General features: G+C 39.6%; 1 protein-coding gene across 2 annotated transcripts in view; it reads left to right on the forward strand.

The window, feature by feature from the left end:
- Positions 1 to 25,731, forward strand: part of CDK15 (cyclin dependent kinase 15) — a 120,378-nt gene that overhangs the window by 37,982 nt on the left and 56,665 nt on the right. For both annotated transcript variants that reach the window (XM_081581922.1, XM_081581921.1), the window contains exons 4-8: positions 3,897 to 3,976; positions 8,996 to 9,090; positions 10,221 to 10,283; positions 16,510 to 16,633; positions 18,453 to 18,573. In XM_081581922.1, coding sequence (XP_081438048.1) covers positions 3,897 to 3,976; positions 8,996 to 9,090; positions 10,221 to 10,283; positions 16,510 to 16,633; positions 18,453 to 18,573 — 483 coding nt within the window. The remainder of the gene's footprint in view (positions 1 to 3,896; positions 3,977 to 8,995; positions 9,091 to 10,220; positions 10,284 to 16,509; positions 16,634 to 18,452; positions 18,574 to 25,731) is intronic.

Here is a 25,731-nt window from a genome sequence, read left to right on the forward strand (position 1 = left end):
ACATTTGTGAAAATAAGTCAGAGGGACCCAGAAGCCAACTGAAAAAGCTCCCAAAGAACAAATGTGGAAAATTTTGAGCAACAAAATAAAATAGTATTGGGTTGTAACCCAAAGTATAAAATGAATATCTGTGAGTCCAAAGTGCTATTAATAAGTAGTTTGGTTAATTAATAAATGGGAGAGAAGAGGCAATTTCCAGATAATTTATGTAACTATTCTACCTTCAAGCTGGCAGAGCATGATTTTCTACTCTTTAAGTGTGGGCTACTGAGAGTGACATTCCCCCAAAATACAGTATGGAAAGGGGTTAGAGGGAGAATAAATTTACAGTGAAGAAACCTGATAGATATTACCTGAGCCAAGTGATTAAGGCCACATCAAAAGTCGTGTATTATGATGACAGCAGGTACCTCTAATACGATGTGACAAGACCAAAACCCATGACCATGGTCTAATCATAAGAAAAACATCAGAAAAATTCCAATAAAGAGGTATTCTACAAAATACTTGACCAGTACTCCTCTAAATTGTCAGTGTCATCAAAAACAAGGAAAGTCTGGGAAATTGTCAAAGCCAAGAGGTGCCTAAAGAGACATGACAACTAAATGCAATGTTTGTCCTAGATGAGATCATAGAATAGAAAAAAGACATCAGGTAAAAACTAAAGAAATCCTGGTAATCATATTGCAGTATATAAATGCATCAAGTCAACCTGTTGCATACCTTAAACTTACAGGGTTATATGTATATGCATTGTTTATGAATATACAACGCTATATATCTCAATTTTTGAAAAGACTAAGAGAGGTAAATTGATTTTCATAAATTTATACATATGTAGAAAGAATAGTTTCTGTGAGAAAGCATTTTGAAATGAAATTGGAAAGTTGTAATAAACTTATAAATGCTATTTTAAAAGGCAATATACAACAGCAAATGAATTTTTACAACTTAAAAATCATCTACTGTATAATCATTCCATCACTTTAGCATAGCAATATGCACACGTGCATTTTGTCTTCCACACGCACATAGATTAGTTAAGTTAAGTTGCTCAGTCGTGTCCGACCCTTTGCAATCCCATGGACTGTAGCCTACCAGGCTCCTCCTACAAATACGGTGTGCTTGATGTTGTGTATTCTATTTTTCATATGATCATAAATCTTTATGGCTTTTTAAAATTTAATTAATTTATTTTTGACCGTACTGAGTCTTTGTTGCTGTGTGGGCTTTTCTCAAGTTGCAGTGAGCAGGGGCCATTCGCTAGTTGCAGTGGCCTCTCTTGTTGTGGAGCATGAACTCTAGGGGATGCGGGCTTTAGTAGTTGCAAGGTGTGGGCTCAGTAGTTGTGGTTCCTAGGTGCTAGAGCACAGGCTCAATAGTTGTGGTGCATGGGCTTAGTTGCTCTGTGGAATGTGGGATCTTCCCAGACCCAGGGATCAAACCTGTATCTCCCCCTGTATTGGCAGGCAGATTCTTTACCACTGAGCCACCAGGGGAGCCTCACGTTTCTTTCTATATGCCTCTGGACTTAACTTTTGTTATGAATGCAAAATACTCTACTATACTGATGTACCACACATTTTTTAACTGTTTCTCTAATGTTGAACATTTCAGCTATTTCAATTTTTTTTTCTATTGTAACTAACACAACAATGTTTTTCATTACTTGGAATTATTAAAATCTTTGCTAATTAACATTATTGGGAAAAATCCTGAGTATGATAATCTCATGGCTTTTCGTATGTATGATCATGTTATGGTGGTGGTTTAGCAAAAGTTGTGTTCGACTCTTGCGAGCCCATGGACTGTAGCCCGCCAGGCTTCTCTGTCCATAGGATTCTCCAGGCAAGAATACCGGAGTGGGTTGCTATTTCCTTCTCCAGGAGATCTTTTCCACCCAGGAGTCAAATCCGGGTCTCCTGTATTGCAGGCATATGCTGCAATACTGAGCTATGAGGGAATCCCATGATCATGTTGAAAAGTGAAAGTGAAAGTCATTCAGTTGTGTCCGACTCTTTGTGACCCCAAGGACTATACAGTCCGTGGAATTCTCCAGGCCAGAATACTGGAGTGGATAGCCTTTCCCTTCTCCAGGGGGCCTTCCCAACCAACCCAGGGATCAAACTTGGGTCTGCCGCATTGCAGGCGGGTTCTTTACCAGCTGAGCCACAAAGGAAGCCCAATAATACTGGAGTGGGTAGACTTTCCCTTCTCCAGAGGACCTTCCCAACCAACCCAGGGATCAAACTTGGGACTGCCGCATTGCAGGCGGGTTCTTTACCAGCTGAGCCACAAAGGAAGCCCAATAATACTGGAGTGGGTAGCCTATCCCTTCTCCAGTGGATCTTCCCAAGCCAGGGTCTCCTGCGTTGCAGGCGAATTCTTTACCAACTGAGTTAATTATACTCTCCCAAATTTTACCAATTTACAGTGCAACCCACAACAAGCAATAGTTTTACTGCAAAAAAACCCTAAAGAATTGCTAATAAACTATGGACTTCAGTTAATAATTATGTATCAGTATTGCCTCATTAATTCAACAAATGTATGATACTAATATAAGTACGATAACAATAGAAGAAAACGGATGTGAGGTATATGGGAACCTTCTGTACTATCTTCCCAACTTTTCTGTAAATCTAAAACTGTTCTAAAAAATGAAATATTGAAGCAACAACAACGAAAAGCAAGGAATCTGTCTAGTGTCAGTGAGTGGCTGCTAGAATGGCCAGCCTCATGACCAGTTAGTTAGTGGTGCGACCACTCTGTGACACAATTTGGGAACATGTGTGCAAAACAATAGAAACTTGTGTGCTGCATACTCTGATTTAGCAATTCTACCTCATCCCTGAAAAAAAAAAACAGAGGCTGTGTGAAAAGACTTATGTGCAAATACAAACAAATATGATTGTCAGGGTATTTTTATAATAGTCAAAAGTTAGAGACAATATTAAAATATTTGGAACTGGCAAAACACATTGCAGCATATTTATCTGATAAAATGTTATTATTAAATATCACATAATACAAGAATGACTAGAAGTTAAATGGGGAAAAAACTAATAATATGATATAAAACCCATGTATTAAAAAACAGTATAGTTACACTTGCATTAAAATCTTCTCTGTTTTCTGGCATTTAGCTTACATCAGCAAACAGAACAATGAATAACTGGAGAGCAGGAGGCGACGAAGAGAGAGAGAATGGTGGGACTGGGCAGGTTAGGTAGCACCTAGGATCCGATTGTAAGAATTTGACTTTTATTCAGAATGAGATGTGGAGACAATGTTGGGTTTTGAGCACAAAAGTGATTTGTTTTGACTTTCACTTTAAACAGATTCCCTCGACTACCATTGGGAGTAGATAGTAGGGGTACAAACATACAAGCAGAAACACTGTTAGGAGTTCATTACAATAGTTCAGATGAAAAATAAGGATGGCTCAAATCAGTGCACAATGGTAAATAAAAGGAACAATATACAACGAAATATGCTGCTAAGTCGCTTCAGCAGTGTCTGACTCTGTGCGACTCCATGGACTGCAGCCTACCAGGCTCCTCCGTCCATGGGATTTTCCAGGCAAGAGTACTGGAGTGGAGTGCCATTGCCTTCTCCAACAACAAAATATGAGGATTGCTTTATTGGGTTTGTCTTCTGTGCTTTCCTGTATTCTCCATATTTTCTGTAATTGAATATATATCACTTTGGTAAAGAGAAAGCAATGGTTTGATATATACATATGACTTTTAAAACTTTTTCTTTTGAAAAAATTGTACATTTTATATGCTGGAATAAAATTTGAAGGAAAGTTACTTTTGTTAAGCCATCTTTAGTATAAATTGCTACTATGAGCCATGTTGACAAATGTGTGCCCTTTTCCCCGGCTCTTCCAGGATAAATGGACAACTAGTGGCTTTAAAAGTCATCAGTATGAATGCAGAGGAAGGAGTCCCATTTACAGCCATCCGGGAAGGTAAGAACAGTATAGTGGACCCAAGAGATGTTTTAAGTTTTTGATTCGATAAAAACACATTTAATCTATCCATTCAGCATCTAGCTTTTGATATTTATAGAAGTAACGTTATAATTACAATTTTATTCTTCACACCAGTTTTCCAGATCATTTTATTACTTACTCTTGAAGAAATTAGAATTCAAAACTATTATATTAATTGACCCAAACTATGAACTCAGTGAGTATTTACTAAATATTGTCTGTGAGTTTGGTCCCATGCTACATGCTAAGGCCGTATCTACATAACCCTAGAAATATCCATACAAAGGAGAAAATCAATATACTTACAAATCCTCGGTAAGCAGCTTACCTGAAAATAAGTTCTTTAGATAGCATTTGAAAAACTCTCTGGAAAAACATGTAGTTTTAGTGTTGTGCCTATATTTTCTCTGAACCTCAGGTGGTAGAGCGAGTAGATGAGAAGTCTGGTGTCGGTAGGACTTGGGCTTGAATCTTAGAGATCTACAAATTACTAGTGCCTGTGACCATGGGTAGATTACTTTTCCTATTTAAGACTGTCTATTGCAGAAAGAGGATTTGTTGTTCAGTCTCTCAGTCATGTCTGACTCTTTGTGATCCCTGGGACTGCAGCACGCCAGGCTTCCCTGTCCTTCACCATCTCCCGGAGTTTGCTCAAACTCCTCTCCATTGACTCGGTGATGGCATCCAACCATCTCATCCTCTGTCATCCCCTTCTCCTCCTGCCCTCAATCTTTCCCAGCATCAGGGTCTTTTCCAATGAGTTGACTCTTCCCATCAAGTGGTCAAAGTATTGGAGCTGGAGCTTCAGCTTCAGCATCAATGCTTCCAATGAATATTCAGGGTTGATTTCCTTTAGGATTGACTGGTTTGATCTCCGATACCTATTTCTTTGAGTTATTATGAGGGTTAAGTGACAATATGCATACAAAACACTAATCACAGGGTTCATCTTCAGAGTTCAACATGTTGGCAAATATCATTATCTTTTTGTTCCTTTCTTTTAGTGATGTCTCATTCACTATCAAGATAACTAAAAATTTGTAATTTAAAAATCAAGAAGCCAGTACAGTGAAAATAAATCATTAAAATGCAGCTTATTAGCCTTCTTACATGAGCCATTTGAAATAAAATGATAATAGAATCACTATCCTTTTCATCAAAAACCCAGAGAAATGGCTCCTCTCTGGTCTTTCTTGTCCCCTTTTAACAACTTCATCTTCCCTTTTTTATGGAGCACATACTTTATACAAAGCATACTGCAGGGTGTTGTAAAAGATGAGAAGAAAGATCTGATTTTTGCTGTATATCTTTTCAGTTGTAATAGAGCAGATGGTTCAGGTTGTAAGCAGTGTTATGATGAAGGTAAAAAAGACCTTGTAAACTGAGATGAGAACCAATCAGTCTCAGTATGGCTAATTGAGTCAATAGATTTTGAACTGAGCTTGGAGGATGGGTCATGCAAACAGACTTGGGAAAAGCAATTCAGAAAATGAGTTTATAACTGAATTTGATGCCACTTTCAAAAGCCTTCCAAAGCCCCTGGGAAATATGTCATTCTGAATTTCAGTAGAAGGACCAAATGGCTATCTGGTTAGCCGGGGCTTCAACCTGGTAGGATCAGGTGCATTCTGGAGGAAAGTGTGTTTTTAAGTGTTTAATATAATGGACGCTGTATTTACTGATGGACATATTAGTGGTCCCCATGAAATTATGATCAGATTTAGAAAGAGATATGTGGACAGGCTAAGGAGTATTTCTGAGCATAATAGACATCCCCAGGTGACCAGCATAAGGCGTGGGTCTCTAGGCCCAGGTTCACCCTCTTCTCACAGTGTTTCCTTTGTGAGGTGCGCTTGCCTGTTGCTACAGGCCTGCCTTGCTCAGATTTTCTCCACAGCCAAGTTTTTTTCAGGTTGACATTTGACTTTTAACAGTGAAAACTTTGCCGGTTTTGCTAACAGATGGTTCTCAGCATGGTCCAGAAATGCTGGATCTACATTGTTCTATATGCTAAATGTTTCTTTTATTTCTTATTTACTGAGGAATTGCCTCTCCACCACAGGTGTTTGCAATTACATTTAGTATTCAACTGTGGACTTTCTTGGTTTGTTTTATGGACTTACCTTACTGAATGCTTTACTTGTTTAATATGAAAAACCACAAAAGGATTTTTTTGACACACTGGAGGTTGTTAGGCATTCAGTTTCCAACAACGCATGTTTCTTTTTCCACCAGTGTAAATGCTGGGAGCCCTTGATGGAGGAGCCCTCTCTCCTCAAGAAGACATGAGGCCTCATTTGAAAACTTTGGCACTGTCCCATTTTTCCTGTAAGAACTTTAAGGATGTGAGGCCAGGGAGACAGGAGGTTAAATGAGAAGGGCTGGAAGGCAAAAGAAGAACAGCTGGAGTTCATTAGTTAAAATCCAGGGTCACTAGCTAAAAAGGCAACCGAAAGCCACGTGCAGAAAAACTAAATGAGCAATGCAGACTTCTCTAAAAAGCCTTGAAGTAGGAATTACTTTTCCTGAACGGTTTGGCTGCTCTAATGGTGTATCAGCCAAAGATTCATTGAGTAGGGTTTTACTACATGTGCAATCTCTGTATGTGTAGGTAGAAAGCATGTGGCTATTTATTAATGTGGTCATTTGGAATATTATTTGATTGTAACATGTAATATAATGAAATTAGCAAAAGTATGCACAGCACTAAGAGAAATATACCTTAATACATGTGCCAGATATTTTTTATGTGTTAACCTCTTTCAGTCCTTTGGAGGTAGATACTATTACGATTCTAGTACAGAGCTGCGAGTCAAGCAAAATGTCTGAATTAAAATCCATACACTCTCCCTGCATTCATTCCATGAGTATTCATTGAGCACCTATTATGGCCAGGTATTTTGCCGGCTGCTATATACACAGCAGTGAACACAATAGGCATGTTGCCCTTCCTTACTCCTCTGCTAATTGGAAAGATTAGCCACTTTCATTGAAACTTACAGAATCTTTCCCAATGGGCTCTATAACTGTATTTTAAATGTTTACTTTTGCAACTAGGAGATAACACTTTCATTGGACTAGGCTAATATGATGTTTTTAGATAAGAACATGTTCCCTAGTTTTATTAACCTATGTGTCAATGTCTTAATAATGTACATTATTTTAAATATCTTTCTATAAAAATAGAAACTTTGTTTAAAAAGAACTTCCAGGACTTTCAGCCTGTTATCAGCATTCATTAGGAAGCATTCATAGAACTAATCTTTTTTGAGGACTGGGCACATAATATAATCTTCCCCCTGGCTCAATCTTTTTTTTGAATCTTTACATCAACTCTAGTTGGTAAAGTGTGACTTTTGTCGTAGTGATGAAGGAGTTTGAACTTCAGAGAGGTTAGATAACTGGTCAGCGGTCACAGAGCTAGTAATCAGAGGCATGACATATTCAAATCCATCCTATTCTATTCTAAAGCCTTTCTACTTTATCACAGTAGTTAGAAATCCTTAACTCAAGGATTTTTTCCTTTTGCAAAAGTAAAAATAAAAAAATAAAAACAGAAATCTATTTTTATGAAGCATGTTGTATAAATATTAAGTAAATGCAAGAGAAACAAAGAAAATATACAATATTGTATAATTTGTCAATTCTGATTCTTTCATATACTCTATAGCACTATAATTCCAAATCTTTGAGTTAGAAAATGGTTTCAGCTGAGAATCTTTTAAGATCATTCTCTAGTAGAAAACATTACGGAGTAATTATTTTCAGTCCATATATAAGAAAAAGCCAAAAATAGACAAAGGCACCTCTACAAGGTGATACAGTGAAGTGTTGTTTTTGTTCACTCAGTCGTGTCCAACTCTTTGTGAGCCCATGGGCTGCAGCACGCCAGGCTTCCCTGTCCTCTGCTATCTCCTGAAGCTTGCTCAAACTCATGTCCATTGAGTCAGAGATGCTTAGTTGCTTAGTCATGACTGACTCTTTGCAACCCCATGGACTATATATAGCCTGCCAGGCTCCTCTGTCCATGGGGATTCTCCAGGCAAGAATACTGGAGTGGGTTGCCATGCCCTCCTCCAGGGGATCTTTCCAACCCAGGGATTGAACCCAGGTCTCCCTAATTGCAGGCAGATTTTTTTTTACCATCTGAGCTACCAGGGAAGCCCAACAATACTGGAGTGGGTAGCCTATCCTTTCTCTAGGGGATCTTCCCGACCCAGGAATCAAACCAGGGTCTCCGGCATTGCAGGCAGATTCTTTACCAGCTGAGCTACCAGGGAAGCCCAGAGTGACCTAATAATAACCTGTTATTGAAGATACAAGAGCTAGTCCTCAGCCCTTCCCACTCATCTGGGCTCCCCAGGTTTGGCTCTCTCCTCTTTTTTAACTTTGAATTTCTTCCTTTCCACAAGTTTTTCAATTCTCCCATTGTGAAATGGAAATCTCCTCCACTCTCTGTATTATGCTTCGGCAATCCTTCATCCCATGCTTTTATCCCTGCCCTCCATCAATCACATCCACAGGCCCTGCTGACCTCCTGTGGGACTTTGAATTTTAAAGTATGGTCACATCTTGAAAAGTCTTGCTCTAGAAGGCAGAACATCCCTTTCCCTGCTCCTCCAATGGCCTTTTTCCCTCCAGGCTTCTTCTCCTGTAGCTCTGAAGCAGAGTTGATAAGCTTTCCAGAGAAAGTCATGTTCAAAGTGCTCTGAGTAATTTGGTGAAATTGATTGGGTAAATGGAATCATTTTTTTTTTTGCAACTGCTCTGGCCTGTAAGAAAAATAAGTTATGTAAATGCAATGACTCACCATTTACTAAATAATGAAGTTTTAAAAATAGTTTTAAATATTATTTCACAACAAAAAATTTTTTCCAGGCTTGAAAAATCAGAATGCTTGATTTGAAATGTTTAAAACACAAATAGTGCTTGATATTTTTAAAGCAGTACTTTCATGATCAATGATTTAATTAAATTTTTGTTTAATTTTTCTAGCTTCACTCCTGAAGGGTTTGAAACATGCCAACATTGTGCTGCTGCATGACATAATTCACACCAAAGAGACACTGACATTCGTATTTGAATATGTGGTAAGCTGTCCCAGCATTTTACAAAGTGTAAGGGAAAAGCCTGGTGCTTGTATGATGAATCTTAATATTTTATGGCATGACAAAACTATCATCACCATGTGAAAAGTGTCATGGAAATTTTCATTATTGGAAATTCCACTATTGTTCTTATGCTTTTTTACCCACTATTTTTGTTGCCTTTTTCCCTCTCACCAACAAGAATAAATATTTCAAATTTGCCTCTTAAATAAAACTTTTGCACTTATTTTTTAATCTAGTTTTAATCACTATCTGAGGAGAGACCACAGATTTTTTCATTGACAATAATGACATAAACCACAGGGTTTTAAAAAACTCCATACAAGTTTACTAAAGAATAAATCATTTTGTATTTTTGAAAGATAAAAGCCATTCAAATATTAGCAGAAAGAAAGCATAAGGTATGTGTACCTGACATGCTTTTCAGGACACTTGGAGAGTACAAATATCCCCACATCATTGTGTTCAGTGGCAGTCATTTAAAATGAACCTCTCTTGTATAATTTCAATACCTTTAGACCATGAAATTTTTACACCTTGTTTTACGTTCCTGGATATGTTCCAGTGTCTCCAGTTTACAGTCTATAGAGATTTGAATAGAATTTGTATTCTCCTGGTGTGTGAAATTGTATAAATCTTGATTATGTTGAATTGGTTGACAGTGCTGATCAGGTCTACTATATCCTACTACTTCTCAGTATATTCATTCTATTAATTTTTGAGTATGATATTGAAACTACAACTAAAAATGTTAATTTATCTACTTTAAAAAATTATAATATATAATGGAACTATATGTAACCTTGTTCTGTATTTTCCAAGCCTCCTGTAAATGTGTTATCATACTTTCATAATTTAAAAAAGTAATAAAAAATAAATAAAATGAGCCTCTCTTGTGTCAAGAAACAGCGTTCCTTCTAAGAGCAGCTAATTAGAAAGACACACTGTGTTTGACTTTAACAGTGGTGTCTCAGAAAACCTGGTTGTGTACCTTTTGCACATTATTCTCAAAAATTCTGAACTTTGTAATACCTCTGAGAGTCAAGTCTGTGGTCTGCTTTGTGACACTGACCAAGCACTACTAATGTCACTCTCTCCACCATTTTGTGTAGCACACAGACCTGGCCCAGTATATGTCTCAGCACCCAGGAGGGCTTCATCCTCATAATGTCAGGGTGAGTACTTTAAGGGCCGGGCCTCCCCTCTGGCTTGCCCACAGCAGGAGAATTCTGAAACAGACTGCCATCACAAACTGAAAGCCCATGATACTAGGTAAGAAGATGGACACCACTGATATTCTAGAGAAAAGTTAAAAAAAAAATCTGCCCTCAAGATATGGAGCAAAGTCCAGCTGCTTTCCGGGCAACCTAACCCTGTCAGTCATCACCATCAAGCAAATTAAAAAGGATTGCCTTAAAAGGAAAAAAGTGAAGTTAAGCTATCATAAAATAAATACTTTCTTCATAGCAGACTACTGTGCTCTGTGATAAAGTTCTGCTGCTGCTGCTGCTGCTAAGTCGCTTCAGTCGTGTCCGACTCTGTGCGACCCCATAGACGGCAGCCCACCAGGCTCCGTCGTCCCTGGGACTCTCCAGGCAAGAACACTGGAATGGGTTGCCATTTCCTTCTCCAGTGCATGAAAGGGAAAAGTGAAAGTGAAGTCGCTCAGTCGTGTCCGACTCTTAGTGACCCCACGGACTGCAGCCTACCAGGCTCCTCTGTCCATGGGATTTTCCAGGCAAGAGTACTGGAGTGGGGTGCCATTGCCCTCTCCGGTGATAAAGTTCATGTTGCATTTAAAGTTCCCAACTAGAACTAGCAAACTACCTTAATTGGTTCTTTATCAGTTATCTTTTTGCCTGTTCTATAAGATCCTATTACATGTGGGACCAACTTCCATTTTTCCAGTTATTGGAATAGAAATAATATTAAACTCTTAACTAGCTATAATTCCACATCTGTTATAAATTTTAGAAACCATTTGCATGTCATACTTTTCATTTTCTAAGGTTTTATTGGCATTAATTGATTCGCCCTTAACATAACCATATGAGATTTGTATATGATGTACTCATTCATTTAACTAATATTTATGTGTTCATTTATTCATTCGTTCAAGATATATTTGAGTACTCAGTACCATATTAAATCCTAAGGTTTCAATAATGAATAAGTTGTGTTTCTTATTTTCAATGAGCTGAAGCCCAGTAAGATATATGGACTTGGATAGGTAGTGAGAAGCAAGGTGATGAGGGCTATGGTCATGTTAATTAGGAATACTATGAGGACTCATAGTAAGGGGACTCCAGTCATGGAGGCAAGGGGAAAGGAAGGTTTGAAGACAGAGTTTTTTTTAATAAATTTATTTATTTTAGTTGGGGGCTAATTACTTTACAATATTGTAATAGTTTTTGCCATACATTGACATGAATCAGCCATGGGTTTACATGTGTTCCCCTTCCTGGACCCCCCCACCCACCTCCCTCCCCATCCCATCCCTCTGGGTCATCCCATTGCCCCGGCCCTGAGCATTTGTCTCATGCATCGAACATGGAATGGTGTTCTGTTTCACATATGATAATATACTTGTTTCAATGCTATTCTCCCAGAACGTCCCACCCTCACCTTCTCCCTCAGAGTCCATAAGACTGTTCTATGCATCTGTGTTTCTTATTCTGGAAGACAGGGTTTTGAAGTGAATGAAAACATTTAAAAATACTTAGAGGAAACTGAAATAGAAAACTAACTAGGGGGACCAAGAAGGAATGTCTAGTCGTGTGTTAAGGACACTGATGAGGATGGAATCCATTAAATTATCTGCATGATCATGGGATTTCTTTTTAATTTTTTTAATGGCAGCACTTAGTTCAAATAGAGGAGCAGAGAAAGTAGAAAGTTGGACCGATTGAGAATTGGGGCTGTGCCAGACATGTGAGAGGAAAAGAGAATTGGGCCACATATTTGGAGACTATCAAGAGAGAGGCTAAAGGGATGGTCAGGGGCTTCTAAACTGAGTCCAATCTGAGGGAAGGAAGTGAAGACAGGCAGGTTACTGATAGCTAGGGAGAGAGCAGAAGAGTCAAAGAACCAGAGGTTTGATTAAATAGAACAGTTGGAGAAAGAGTAACTGTGAGAAAGATAGAACATTTTCAGACTTGAGGGACTCTTGTAGCAAGCACTATGATTAGTGTTTAGCAGGATAGAAAGATGCAGAAGATATGATTCCTGTCCTCAAAGGATGTAGAGCCAAAAACAGGAGGGAAGACATACACAAGCCACTATTCCAGGACATTTGTGAATAATACCAAGTAAGAAATAAGACCTAATGTTGTAGATGTGCAAGGAAGTAAAAGATATCTTCTCATTTTAAGAGGTTTTGATAAGCCAGACCTTACAAGCTGCAATGCTTTTCAGAGGCTGGAATAGGGGAAGATGCTAGAAGAGGAAGGAATGTTTTCAGCGAAGGTTCAGAGCAGGGAAGTAGAAGGTATGTTCAAGGAAGAAGATCTCAGAGCCACATGAACTGTTGGGGTCAGAGGGGCTACAGTGTTTTTCACTCTCCAGGTGCTAGTCCATTAGTGGGTTATGAAATCAATTGGTAATCAGCAACCAGCATTTTTTTTTTAAAAAAATGGAATGGATGAGAAGGGAATTTGTATCTGTGTGCTAAATCAATTCAATTATGTCCTACTCTTTGCGACCCTATGGACTGTAGCCACCAGGCTCCTCTGCCGATGGGATTCTCCAGGCAAGAATACTGGCATGGGTTGTCATGCCCTCCTCAAGGGGATCTTCCTGACCCACAGATCAAACCCGCATCTCTTATGTCTCCCTCATTGGCAGGCAGGCTCTTTACCATTAGTGCCACCTGGGAGACCCTCTTGAGAAAGGAATAGAAAATGTTATAGTATGCAACACTTAGTAAGAACAAGTTTTATTTTGTGCAGCTTCTTTTCCATTAGAAACTATGCTTATATCTATGTATGAATGTGGAAACTGGAAGCATATCTATTTCTTATTGTGCAATGCAGTAAGAAAAACAACCTTAAAACACTGGGTTGGTCTAACTTCCTTATTTTGCAGAATTAGAATTCAAGCTTGAAAAGAAATATTTTTCCTGAAGTTATAGAACCAGCTTTTGCCATTGCTCAAAGAGATTCTTGGTTGAGGTTCTTTTCCACTAGTGCCATCCTGAATCTCTGGTCCTGTTGGCCTGAAACAGATACTGTCTTAGTGATGTGGAGTACATGAGTCTAGGGGAATAGATTGGGTAGGTGGCTGAGAGCCCTAGTTTCTAAGACATGGACTTTATTTCTTAGACAGTAGAGTCATTAAAGGGGCTTGATTGAAAAAGAATGGCATGATCAGAAGGAAATTTATGTAATTGTGGTCTGTGGGATAGATTAAAGAGAGGTGACTGGAGTCAAGGATTTCAGTTAGGAGTTTATCAATGTGGGCTAGCCCAGGGCTTCTCAAGCTTCAGTGAGCACACTAATGACCTGGGGATCTGATTCAGTAAATCTGATCCAAAGCTCGAGGTTTGCATTTCTAACATATTCCAAGGTGATACAGATACAGATGCTGCTGGTTGAGGACTAAACTTTGAGTGACAAGATTCAAGGTAAGAAGTGATAAAGGCTTAAGTTAGGATAGTGAAGGTACGAATGGAAAGGACTGTGGAAAACAGTAACAAAGAAGGGTTTGGCCAGGACATGAGGACAACAGTGGTGTAGATGTGAATTGGTGGTAGAAGAAAGTGGACATATGGGCAATTAATTACTTCACCAGAATTGTTGGGAGATGGAAGAGTCAGCAGTGCTTTTTCTAGCTTTAATTAATTATGTGGATGATGGTGCCATTTACTGAAATAGAGAAATGGGAAAATACATTCTAGAGGGACACAGAGAGTTAAGTTCTGGCATACTGGGTTTGAGGTGCTATGGGATTGTCCAGGTGAACTTCAGACTATATGGGTCCAACAGTTCAGGAAAGAGATTTGAAGTGAAGCTAAAGACTTGCAAATTATCAGAATACAGTTGTTAATTGAAGCAATGTTAGTGGATAAGATGGGTAAGGGGAACATGTAAGGTGATAAGAGAAGGTCAACGATGGAGCCCTAAGGAATATCACCATATTAGATATCAGTAGAGAAAGTGGAGCCTATGGAAAGCACAGTCAGAGAAGTAGGAGAAAAATTAAGAGATTTTGGTACCAAATGGGGGAAAGAGCATCAGGAAGGAAGACAGAAGCAACAAAGCCAGATCTTATAAAGAGAAGGAATGAAAGACATCCATTGGATTTTTGTAGCAAAGGACACTGGTGGGACTTCCCTAGTGGTCCAGTGGCTAAGATTCTAAGCTCCCAGTGCTGGGGGACCAGGTTTGATCCCTTTCAGGGAACTAGATTGACATGCTACAACTAAATTTCAAACATCACAAAGATTGAAGATCCTGCATGCCACAACTATGACCTGGCGCAGCCAAATAAATGAATATTTTAAAAAGACATTGGTGAGCAGTGTGAAAACATTATGAATAAAGTGATTGTAGCAGAAACCATTTTGTAGGGAGAGGAATTTCACATTTCAGAGGACAGACAGTTCTATATGATGGTGGGGCCCAGTGTGTGACCATGGGAGTGAGGGGCTAAAGTGGGTTGGAGAAGCAGATTGTTGGAGTATGGAGGTTGGCTGGACGTATTCACGTGAGCACTGATGTCAAGGGAAAGACAGCTGTGATCCAGGTTCCAAGTCTTGAGTGAATGATGGAGAGTGGTAGGAGTTGTGTGGATGACAGTGAGAAGAGGAGTAGAGAAAAATGGCATGGAAAGCCAGAGACAAGGGTTTTTACATGAGGGCAGATACACTGGAATCAAGTTGATGAGCACCATGGTCTGGTCTGAGAAAAGCAGGATCCTGGAGAATTTGCCTCCCATGTCACAGTTGTGGCTGTGTGGGCTCCATTCAGGCCCCATATCAAGGTCTCCAAGCCATTTAAGAACGTTAAAATTTTCTTGAGGCTCCTACTTCAGATGTTTGCTGGCTCTATGAGTCTTTCTCATCCCAGTTCTTTCTCTTCCTGGTGCTTCAAACACACACACTGTTATTCATTTTTACCATTCACTTTTTATTCACTTGTTATTCATTTTTACCATCACTCAACTGTCAAGGCACAAAAGTCCTATACCAACATGTAAACACATTCTTAAATGGTTTTGGGACCTTGATATGGGACCTGCATGGAGCTCACACAGCCACAGCTGTGCCGTGGGAAGCAAACCCTCCAGGATCCTGCTTTGCTCAGACCATGATGCATATCAACTTGATTCCAATGTGTCCAAGTCTCTGTTAGGTCATTACAGGTTCTAAAAAAGCATCTCTGAAGTTCTTAGTTCCCAAGATGTGATGGAAAAAGTGAATTTATCTGAGCAACTTTGTGTCTTCTATTAGGTCCATGTCCCAGAAATGCTGGGGTTGGCTCTTTCTTTTCAAAACTGCCAGAACATGTTCTCAGTTGGCATAAGTCTTTGTAAACACTAACATTGGTGCTTGCATTCTCAGTTGCCAGTTGCACTGGAAAATAGCAAAAGACACTTGGAATACTAAGCCCTTTTTTTTCCCCTTAGGCTTCTATATTGGTGGGAACCTACTAATGTCTTTGGTTTCTGTGCCTTGTAACCACCAGCAATGTTTTAAAATTTGGATCCAGGATGTATTTTTCCTTTTGCTTCCCCCCATTTTTTTTTCTTCTCTCTACTATTTATTCCTTAGTCTCTTTTGATTTTTTTCCTTGGTCTAATTTGCTTTGGTGTCTTTTCCCTCTGAATCTATACTGTATATTTCCCTTGTTTTCACTTTGAACTTAAGACTTTAAAAATATGTTTAAAAAGATAATGGTTCCTTTATTTCCTAACACCATCTAAGGATATACTTCCCAGTCTGGTCTCCCTGTGTTCTGTTTTTAAAAGGGTTTTATATCAGAGAGCCTGGAAAACTTAAGCAGTTGTAAACCTCAGAATATCATTTCCAGGTCAACTTTGATCTTGTATGCCAAGTTCATTGGTGGGAAAAAATTAAATCTTTCACATCTAAATCAATAACTAGTGTTCCAAAGGAAACTTCAAAGTTACACTTTAGATTTTTAAGGAAGTGTAATTCCTTCAGTATCAAAGAAATGAGATGTCAGAAAAAACCAGAATCCCTTTGTTTAGAACATGGTCTACTTATTTGCCTTTCCTTGTCCTTTTTTTCCTGTTTGAATGTAAAATCTTCCTTTTTTTTTTTTTTATGGTCCCTTAAGAGACACTTTTACTATATTCTTTCAGATGACTGGTTTTGATTTAGAGGAGAAATCAACATATAGTGGCTCAAATCTGCTTAGATAAGGTGTTCATTCCTTCCAGCTTTTCATGTTTCAACTTTTGCGGGGCCTGGCATATATCCACCACCAACACGTTCTTCACAGGGACCTGAAACCTCAGAACTTACTCATCAGTCACCTGGGAGAGCTCAAACTGGCTGATTTTGGTGAGTCACCCCCTGAGTCTCTTTCTGGGCTATGAACAATGATGCTTTTGTGTGCACATGTTTAAAGCATCAAATAGGCCTGGTCTTTGAAAAGCGGGGACCAGGGACCATGACATTTTTTGAGGATATCAAACAACCATACAGTAAGAGTGAGGCAAGAAACTAGGAGAGATTAATCGCTTCTCAGGGTTCCATCAAGCCTCAGTCTAATCAGATCCTGAAACGTGGGCACCCCTATTACCTCACTGCTGTTTTTGATGCAGACTTTTGTAGAGTGAATGGTACTTCTTAGGTTTCCCTAAGTCTGGGTGGATGTACAAATTCCATCAAACTAGATCAAAGTTATCCCAGGATGGCCAGATAAAGAGGTCAACCCCAGACTGTAGGATGGGTTCTTGCTGGAATGGAGGCTCCAGAACACCTATGTATCTATACGGGTGGGACTGTATGGGTGTGTGTATGTGTGTGTGTTCAGTCTCTTAGTCCTGTCCAACTTTTTTGACCTTACGGGCTGTACCCTGCCAAGCTTCTCTGTCCATGGAATTCTCCAGGCAAGAATACGGGAGTGGGTTGCCATTTCCTACTCCAGGGGATCTTCCTGACCTACAGACCAAAGCCACGTCTTTCGAGTCTTCTGCATTGCATGCAGATTCTTTACCACTGAGCCACCAGGTACCTGAGGCTTTCATTCCCATCAAAGTGATGCAGATTTACCCTGATTGTCACTGTATCTTTCCACATTAGCAGTTATCACTGTTTATAATTATACATATATACATACATATATACTTGTATGATGGTTTTGTCTCCTCCACTAGACTATAAGTGTTATGAGGGCAGCCTGGATCCATTTTTGCTTATCATTATATCCCTAGTGCCTGGCACCATCACAGGTGCTCAATAAATTTTTGTTGAAAAACTGGTTCCATATAAGCTGAGAAGACCCTCTTCTCTGTTTGGCAGATGTCAAATGACGCTGCTATAACTGCAGTAAGCATGTAACAGACATTCATTTATCAAATTCTTAATAAGAGTAAACTCATCTATTGAGATTTCATATAGCTATAGATCATGTGATTCTGTGAGATAAATAGCTAACTGACAAATGTACTGTTTTGCAGACGAGCACTTGAGAATGACTCATCTAAGTTCCTGCCAAACTAGCTAATGTGGATTAACAGTCCCTACCTTTTATCTACTAAACTGGGGATTCCTGAACTACAGAAATGGAGGGTGGTCATGTTAGTCATGAATTGATCTTCCCTTGCTGTTACAGAAACCTCCAATTACAGAGGTGTAAACATGCTTGAAGCTTAATTTTCTCTCATATAACATCTGACCTAGGTAGTCAGAGCTTTGTGGAAGCCCCAGAATGTCTTGGTTCATGCTCCTTCTGTCATGGAGCCCCACCACCCTAGGTGTTGCCCACTGGCATATTTCAAGATGGCAGCCACCTCCTCGTCACCACAGCCTGGAGGAAGGAGAAAAGGGACCAACACTTAAACCCTCCAGGAAGTACACATGTCACTTTTATTCATAACAAATAGGCAAAAATTTAGTTGCCTTGCAACACTTAGCTGCCAGGAAGGCCACATCTAGCTGCAAAGTAGGCTAAATTTAGAGAAATTAATGTGATGAAGAAGTACACAAGAATCAAGGTAGTCGAGTAGCTCTATTAAAAGCACTGAAATTTGTGTATTATTTTTAAAGTATTGTTTACTCTGCCAGTTACACTCTCCTTGGCAGACTGTATCACTGTGGCTCTCCAGGAAGTCTCAGGACAACACGTTCTAGTTCTGTGCTTTTCCCCTTCACTCAGGTCTTGCTCGAGCCAAGTCCATTCCCAGCCAGACATATTCTTCAGAAGTTGTGACTCTCTGGTACCGCCCTCCTGATGCCTTGCTGGGAGCCACTGAGTATTCCTCTGAACTGGACATATGGTAAGAGCAAGTGCCAAGAAAATGTGAGTCATCCTACCCATGAAGATTGCTTTATTATCTGTATTACATTTTACATAATCATTCTAATGGCTTCCCAGGTGGCTCAGTGGTAAAGAATCTGTCTGCCAATGCAGGAGATGTAGGAGACCTGGGTTCAATCCCTGTGCTGGGAAGATCCCCTGGAGAAGGAAATGTCAACCCACTCCAGTATTCTTGCCTGGAGAATCCCATGGACAGAGGAGCCTGGCAGGCTACAGTCCATGGAGTTGCAAAGAGTCAGATATGACTGAATGACTGAGTATGCACACGCAGACATTCTAATGATGACAATCACATTTGTATACAGAAATAGAAAGTACTTTCAATACATATCTCATTTGACTTTTACAATAAGTTTTAACAGTTAAAGAAGTTGAGGCTCATAGAGGTCTTGCCCAAGTCATCTTCTGGATTCTGTCCTTTTTTATCAATGCTCCTTCTAGCTCTTCTCTTAATCCTTTGTCTTTTCCTTTGTCCTCATGGAAACATACATATGCTCCCAAACCACAGATCACACACAGACACACACACAGACACACACACAGACACACACACACACACACACACACACACACACACACACACACACACACACACACACACACACACACACACACACACACACACACACACACACACACCTGCTTGTCTACACATGGCCAAACAGAGTCCAGAGCCTGGGGGAAAAAAAATATAAATACCAAGATTCTGTAGACCTGATTTTCATGCCAGTTCTAATCAGTTCCTCTGGATTATGTTACCTGCAAAAAACTGTGTACCCTCTCTGTGTTTATGTTTCTTTGTTTTTAAAATATGGGCAATATACTCTTCCCATGAAGGGTTAAGGGGGACTGTGGTGTGAATATAAGAAACCAGACAGATGCTGTCAAGTAGAAGCACATTGTTGGGGAGGCTCTGGGATTAAGGGGGTGCAGTGGTGAGTGTGGGATCTCAGTCACTCAACATCCCAGACCTGCAGTGTTATATTGTCTGCTTCTGATTCCTGGAAATATCCCAGTCATTTGTGTGGTGAATTTACAGTCACAGCCAGCGCCTCAGAGGTACCAAAGCATACGGACTTCTTTCAATTCTTTAGAAGGTCTTACATACACTGAAGGCCCCGTTTAAAAAACACTAAGAGGCTAAACTAAGCTTTTGAATTTCCCGAAGTCTTGAGAAAAGTTGGAGAAAATTTCCTCCAGCGTATCTGGAGTCATTGATTTCCTGATACCTGGTACCATTTCTCAGAATATCACCTGCTAGTCAAAACTCCCCTGAAACTGTCAGTACTCACTGCTCCATGCTGTCACTTCAAAGGCTTTCAGCGGGCTCTGGTTTTCTCAGCTCTTAATGATCACTTCCTAGTTGTGCTTCACAGACAGTAAAACTTCGGCTCATCACTTTTAAACTTTGCTTTATTATAGAGCATTTAAAATATGCAAAATACATAAACATATACATCAATGATTCTTAACCAGGATCAATTTTACTTCCCAGGGACCTTGGCAATGTCTCAGACATTTATTGTCACACTTGGGTAGGGGTGGGGTGCTCCTGGCATCTAGTGTTTAAAGGCCAGGTATGCTACTAAATATCTTATAGTGCACAGGGCAGCCCCCCGCAACAAAGATGTATCCAGCCCCAAATGTCAATAGTGTCAAGATTGAGAAGCCCGATGTAGATTAAGAAGCATAATAAAGCGAACTCCATGAACCCACTACCCAACAAAGCAACCAGAACATGGTCAGTATTGCCACATTGGACTTCCCTGGTGGTCTGGTGGTTCGGACTTTGCTCTTCCAGTGCAGGAGGTATGGGTTCGACCTCTGCTCAGGGAACTAGATCCCACATGCTGAGCGGCATGGCCAAAAAATATATTTCCACATTCGCTTGTGTCATTTTTCCATCCACCAGAGCCTGCCCCTCCACCAGAGGGGCTCTACTCTGAATTTTTATTCTTGTTGTCAGTCCCTCACCTTTTTTTAAATAATACTTTTACATTTTTATGTATTTTTAAAATGTTATTTTACTTACTTTTGAGTTTTTATAAAAATAATACTATATTGTTTTTAGTTTTCTGTGATTTGCTTTTTTTTTACTCTGTGTATTTATCATCCATGTTGATCTAAGTTACACTTTATTTTCTTTTGATGAACATTTCAGTTATCTAATTTGATGTTTTGTTTTTGCTGTTTTGAATACACTTGGTACTTATGTTTAAGGATTTCTCTAGAGTACTTCAAAGTACATTTGCTGTGTCATGGGGTATATGAATGTTCAACTTCATGAAACAGCGTCCAATTGTTCTCCAAGTGGTTGTAACAATTTATGCATCAGCAGTGTATCATAGTCCCTTATCTACATCTGCACTAGCTTTGTAAAATCAGATTTCTTAATTTTTGCTAATCTTGTGGGAAGAATGGTAGCATGCTGTGATCAAATGTGCATTTCCCTAATTACTAATGAGGTTGGAAGTCTTTTCATGGATTATTCGTGGGTTTTCTCCTATGAAATACCTGTATGTGTCTTTCATTTATTTTCTTTTGGTCTCTATGTCTCTGACAGTCTCTCCCTTTCTTTCTTTATTGATTTATAGGAGTTCTTATACTCTGAATACTAATCTTTTATCAGTTATGTGTGTTGCAAGAAGCCTCCCCAGCTCCTGGCTTATATTTTCATCTTAATGTTGTCGTTATAAGCAAGAGTGCTTTGTTTTACTATTACTGACCTTAGCAGTCTTTTCATTTATGGTTAGTCTTTTTGTTCCTTGTTTAAAAAATCCTTCTCTCCCTGAGACCAAAGTGATATTATCTAATACCTTCTTTTAAAAGCTGTAAATTTTTTCCTTTCACTTCAAATCTTTAATATATGGGAAATTGACTTTCTCTGTGCTAACCAATTGTCTCACCCCAATTTCTTCAGTGATCTGCCTTGCCAAATATCTCATATATCAGTTTTCTAAAAATACATAGGTCTGTTTCTGGGCTCTCTATTCAACTGGGGTCAGTTTATCTGTCCCTGTACCAGTGTCCTACTGTATTAATTTCTGTAGCTTTCTAATAATACTTGATTTCTGCTAGGAAAAGTCTCACTACCTACTTCATCTTCTTCCTCAGGAGTATCTTGGCTATTTTTCCCCTTTGGTTCTCCATATAAATTTTACATTCAGGCTTTCAAGTTTCATGAAAAACCCTAGTGGGATTTTCTTTACAATTGCATTGAAATTATAGAACATTTTGAGGATAGTTAACACCTTTATAATACTGTCTTCCAATTTTAAAACAGTATAGTTCTCCATCTGTTTAGTTCATCTATAATACCTTTTAGTAAGGTTTTATAATTTTCTCTCTAAGCTCTTACATATCTAAAGTAAATGTTCTTTTCTTGTAAGTTGATTTCTGTTGTTTATTGTTTCTTTTGGTTCTTGCATATGGTACCTTTTTTCCATGCATATTTAGTTGTTTTTGACAATGATATGCTAATTCTCCTTGGAATTTTATTTGTGGGTTTTTTTTTTTTTTTTGAGGCCTTGAATAAAGTGTGGTCTCTCAGAGAAGATTTGCATTTGATTCTGCTGGGTACATTTTTTCAAAAATTATTATTGTATTTTACATAAGTGTGGGTCTCCTATTAAGATATTGTTTCTTAATACCATTCCCTACTGAAAATAACTAGGCCTTTTTGGAGAAGTAGCCATTACTGAGACTGGGGCAGGAAAAGTTTAAGATGAGCTAGGAACACCTTGTTAGGCCAGAATATTTTCTAATAAAGTGATCAAAAAATGATGGGAATATGTCAAAAGGATGTGGGAAGCAGCTTGAAGAGACTCCCACTGGCCAAAGCTGATACCTTCTGAGCATCCTAATAAATAGTGCGAATGATGTATTTTAACACTGAATAATATAAGAATATATGTCTATATGGAAGATAGATAGATAATAGATGGATGGATTGGATGGCATCACCCATTCAATGGACATGAACTTGGGCAAATTCCAGGAGGTGGTGAGGAACAGGGAGGCCTGGCATACTGCAGTCCATGATTGCAAAGAGTTGGACCTGGCTTAGCAACTGTGCAACAACAGACGGACGGATAGATGGGTGGATGGATGGATGGATGGATCCATAGATACATAGGAAGGGAAGCTCCTTTTTACAGTAGAATGTCAACTAATAACTGGGGAAGAAATGACAGAATTAGAAAAATCACTATTTTGTAATATATATAGTAGTAATCGGTTCAAACAAGAATCATGAATTCTAAACTAGTGGGGAAGTTTTCATGAGAAATAAAATATTTACTTACATAGTCTCAAAGTACCTCTAGTGGCCACAGGACTGGAAAAGGTCAGTTTTCATTCCAATCCCAAAGAAAGGCAATGCCAAAGAATGCTCAAACTACTGCACAATTGCACTCATCTCACACACTTGTAAAGTAATGCTCAAAATTCTCCAAGCGAGGCTTCAGCAATACGTGAACCGTGAACTTCCAGATGTTCAAGCTGGTTTTAGAAAAGGCAGAGGAACCAGAGATCAAATTGCGAACATCCGCTGGATCATTGAAAAAGCAAGAGAGTTCCAAAAAAACATCTATTTCTGCTTTACTGACTATGCCAAAGCCTTTGACTGTGTGGATCACAATAAACTGTGGAAAATTCTGAAAGAGATGGGAAAACCAGACCATCTGATCTGCCTCTTGAGAAACCTGTATGCAGGTCAGGAAGCAACAGTTAGAACTGGACATGGAACAACAGACTGGTTCCAAATAGGAAAAGGAGTACGTCAAGGCTGTATATTGTCACCCTGCTTATTTAACTTATATGCAGAGTACATCATGAGAAACGCTGGGCTGGAAGAAGCACAAGCCGGAATCAAGATTGCCGGGAGAAATATCCATAACCTCAGATATGCAGATGACACCACCCTTATGGCAGAAAGTGAAGAAGACCTAAAGAGCGTCTTGATGAAAGTGAAAGAGGAGAGTGAAAAAGTTGGCTTAAAGCTCAACATGCAGAAAACTAAGATCATGGCATCTGGTCCCATCACTCCATGGGAAATAGATGGGGAAACAGTGGAAACAGTGTCAGACTTTATTTTTCTGGGCTCCAAAATCACTGCAGATGGCGACTGCAGCCATGAAATTAAAAGACGCTTGCTCCTTGGAAGGAAAGTTATGACCAGCCTAGACAGCATATTAAAAAGCAGAGACATTACTTTGCCAACAAAAGTCCGTCTAGTCAAGGCTATGGTTTTTCCAGTAGTCATGTATGGATGTGAGAGTTGGATGGTGAAGAAAGCTGAGTGCCAAAGAATTGATGCTTTTGAACTATGCTGTTGGAGAAGACTCTTGAGAGTCTCTTGGACTGCAAGGAGATCCAACCAGTCCATCCTAAAGGAGATCAGTCCTGGATGTTCACTGGAAGGACTGATGTTGAAACTGAAACTCCAATACTTTGGCCACCTGATGCGAAGAGTTGACTCTTTGGAAAAGACCCTAATGCTGGGAAGGATTGGGGGCAGGAGGAGAAGGGGACAACAGAGGATGAGATGGCTGGATGGCATCACCAACTCGATGAACATGAGTTTGGGTAAACTCCGGGAGTTGGTGGTGGATAGGGAGGCCTGGCGTTCTGCGATTCATGGGGTCGCAAAGAGTTGGACATGACTGAGCAACTGAACTGAACTTAAAGTACCTCTATACAAATTACTTATAACAAAAGAAAAAATAGCAACTTTATACCAGAGGAACTTGGCAAACACCACCTTAACCAAGTGATTAGTCAGTATCATTAATAATGGGACTGACTACAGTCCATAGGGTCACAAAGAGTTGGACATGACTGAGCAACTGAGCATACTGACATCGTCTGCCTCCTAATATGACTCAGGGGAGACAGTATCACGAATGTGGTTTTCCTGAAAAAAATAGAGCATAACCTGAGTCAAATCATGAAGCAGCATCAGATAAACTCATTTCGAGGAACATTCTATGACATAACTATATGGTACTCTTCATTTTATTTTTAATAATTTTATTTATTTATTTGGTTGCACTGGGTCTTCATTGCTGCTCCTGGGCTTTCTCTAGTTTCAGTGAGCAGGGGCTGCTCTCTAGTTGTGATGTGTGGAAGGTTTTAGTTGTGTTGTGTTGTGTTTTGTGGCAGGCTTCTCATTGTGGTGGCTTCTCTTGTTGTGGAGCACGAGCTGTAGGGTACATGGCTCAGTAGTTGCAACTCTTGGGCTCTAGAGCACGGGCTCAATATGTGTGGCACACAGGCTTAGTTGCTCCACAGCATGTAGGATCTTCCCAGACCAGGAATCAAACCTGTGTCTCATACATTGGCAGATGAATTCTTTATCACTGAGTCACCAGGGAAACCCCTAGACTGTACTCCTTCAAAGAGTTGTAGGGGAGGAAAAATTTTTCTTCTAATCTCTGAGGTTCAGTGGATGGGTCTGTGAAATAAGCTGACAAAAGACAGATGAACAGAAGAAAGGCATACATGTTTTAGTCTATGTTAAAAGTTTTATGTGACATGGGCTAAGTGGCTTCATAAAAAGGAGAGAAAATCCCCAAGGAAACAGCTAGATTTGGAGGCTTTTATACCATTCTGACAAAGGATGATATACTCCTCTGTAAAGAGAAATAACAAGACAAAGGGGCTTCTAAACTCTTTAGGGTGATAACTGTGGGAAGGTAGATATGTGTATGGGGAACACCAGTGGTGGGTAAGGATGACTTATCAACAACTGTTTACATACATTCTTCTTGGTGCCATCTCTGCATCTGGTGATAAGGTTTTTCTCCCCTCCGGGGCTGGGAAAGGGGCCATCTTCACAAGGGGATTTATGTCCTCCTTAAGGGCTCCCCTGGTGGCTCAGATAATTAAGAATCTGCCTGCAATGCCAGAGACCCAGGTTCGATCCCTGGGTTGGGAATATCCCCTGGGAAAGGGAATGGCAAACCACTGCAGTATGCTTGTCTGGAGAGTTCCACGGTCAGAGGAGCCTGGTAGACTACAGTCCATTGTGTTGCAAAGAGTCAGACAGGAGTGAGTACCTAACACTTTCAGACAGCATGGGAGAAGCAAAAGCTCATCCTGTGTCTGCTTTTCCTCA

The sequence above is a fragment of the Giraffa tippelskirchi genome, chromosome 3 (assembly GCF_054371585.1).
Source record: "Giraffa tippelskirchi isolate mGirTip1 chromosome 3, T2T-mGirTip1v1.2.pri, whole genome shotgun sequence".
NCBI lineage: Eukaryota > Metazoa > Chordata > Mammalia > Artiodactyla > Giraffidae > Giraffa > Giraffa tippelskirchi.